This window comes from Crocuta crocuta, unplaced genomic scaffold, assembly GCF_008692635.1.
Source record: "Crocuta crocuta isolate KB4526 unplaced genomic scaffold, BGI_CrCroc_1.0 scaffold1192, whole genome shotgun sequence".
In the NCBI taxonomy this organism is placed as follows: Eukaryota; Metazoa; Chordata; class Mammalia; order Carnivora; family Hyaenidae; genus Crocuta; species Crocuta crocuta.
In genome coordinates, this window is record NW_027531292.1 from 355409 (window position 1) to 357303 (window position 1895).

The window sequence follows — 1895 nt, forward strand, 5'->3', positions numbered from 1 at the left end:
CCAGGAGCTGCCCCCCTGCGTGGGCGCACTGGCGGGAGTACTCGGCGACGGTGTGGCAGACGCAGCTGGTCAGGTCAGTGAGATGGCACAGGCAGAGGTCTTGCTGGCAGGCCTGCACGTAGCTGGCGGTGTCCACCAGGGCGTTGCAGCCCCAGAAGGGGTGGCTGCTCAGGAGCTCCTCACAGATGCCCTGGGGCCGAGCCAGACGCGGTGCTGAGCCAGGGCCCCTGACTCCCCAACCCCCCCCCCCCNTCCTCCAGGGCTTACAGTGCCCAGCGAGCAGCTCGTCAGGGGCACAGGCACAGGGTCCTGACACTGCTCGGTGGGGCTGTCCATCTTCTGCAGATTCCCAAACTCGATGGGGGTCAGCTTGACACCTGCAGCGAGCACGAGCTGTCCCCCAAGATGCCCGCGGCATCCCGGCCGCCCCTCTGCCCCCCTCCCCCACACTGCCAGCTGAGGCAGTGGCCACAGGGGACGTTCAGGGTGTCTGAAGAGTAAGTGAGGAAACACCTAAGGCTCTCGGGGTTGCAGCTGAGGGCTGAGGCCTGTTGACTGAGGCCGGCATGTACCCCAGAGAGCTGGAGAGCGACCCCAGCCTCCTCCCTGCCCTCCGAGCCCAGCCAACCCCGTGCCAGGCCTGTGTGGCCAGGGTCACGGATGCGTGGGCAGGCTCATCCCCCACGGCCGGAAGCCTCCTATGGGTGAGCCTCATGTGGGACTTCGCGGGCCTGGCGAAGGGGACCTGGGGGTGGGGACTCCAGCCCGCGTGGGTCCCACTTCCTGGCAGCGAAGCCTGGAGGCCTGAGCAGCAGTGCGGGGGGCCTGATGGGAGGCTGGGCCGTCTCTCAGGTGGGGGCGCGCTTGCGCCACCGCAGCCCGGAGCGGCAGCGCCGGGAACAGGCGCCCGGATGTGCCTCCGGGGTCACACCTGTGTGTGCCGGGAGCGTGCAGGTGTGTCTGTGCCCACGTGGGTGCACGTGCGCACAAGCTGGAGACGCGTGGCCTGGGACTCCGGAAGGCCACGGGGAGGGGCCGGGAGCAGACACAGGGGACAGCCGTGGGGAGGGGCTCACCGTGGGAGAGGAACTCGTTGAAGACAGGCACGCCGTTGAAGTCTCCGCAGAGCCCGCAGGTCTGGTTTGAGTACTTGGCATCCAGCTCCAGCTGGAAGGGGAGGGACGTGTCAGCCACCTGGCCCTGCCAGGGACGACTCAGGACCGGAAGGACACACAAGGTGTGGGACATTTCCAAGGAGGGGCTGACACGGACCGGGAGCCTCCTCCGGCCCCCGCGACGCCACACAGGGCTCTGTGTCCTGGAGGAGACACCCCCCCCCCCCCCCCCCCCCCGCTCACACAGGGTCTGCAACAACCGGGGGAGGGGGGTGTAGATCCCAGCACCCCCTTAGCACCGGGCCCCCCTCCTCACCCGCCCTCTGGGGTGGGGCTGACCTTCCCACCCACCTTTGCCCAGTGCACTTCCTTCCCTCTCAGGAGGCTGTTGGGCTGGAGACGCCCCCCGCCCAGCCCCGGGGCCCCCCCTCACCAGAAGGCTGCCGTCCTGGCCCCACATGAAGACCAGGCCCAGCCTGGCCACCACCTTCAGGTGGCCGCTGGTGTGCTCGATAACGACGCCGGACTGGCTAAAAGGCGGCTGGATTCTGCGGAGAGAGGGCAGGGCTGAGGCGCTGAGGGGCTTGCGGGATGGGGCAGGGAAGGCCCTTGCGCTCATGTGTGGGATAAGAGCACGGTGCCCATGGATGGTGGCAGCAGGTGTGAGGGGAACTCTGTCCCAGGGGAGGCTGTAGTCCTGCGGCCACAAGACCAGGAGGGGACCACTTCCAGGGACAGGAAAAGAGCCCTGCGCCCCAACATGGGAGGGGCGGGCGGGTC

At 68.6% G+C, this 1895-nt stretch overlaps 1 protein-coding gene across 1 annotated transcript in view; it reads right to left on the reverse strand.

Moving 5' to 3' along the window:
• The window catches only part of LOC144237803 (mucin-5B-like), a 66861-nt gene that overhangs the window by 62383 nt on the left and 2583 nt on the right, over window positions 1-1895 (reverse strand). The window contains 4 exon segments of the mRNA XM_077771511.1: window positions 12-190; window positions 268-377; window positions 1077-1167; window positions 1549-1663. Coding sequence (XP_077627637.1) covers window positions 12-190; window positions 268-377; window positions 1077-1167; window positions 1549-1663 — 495 coding nt within the window.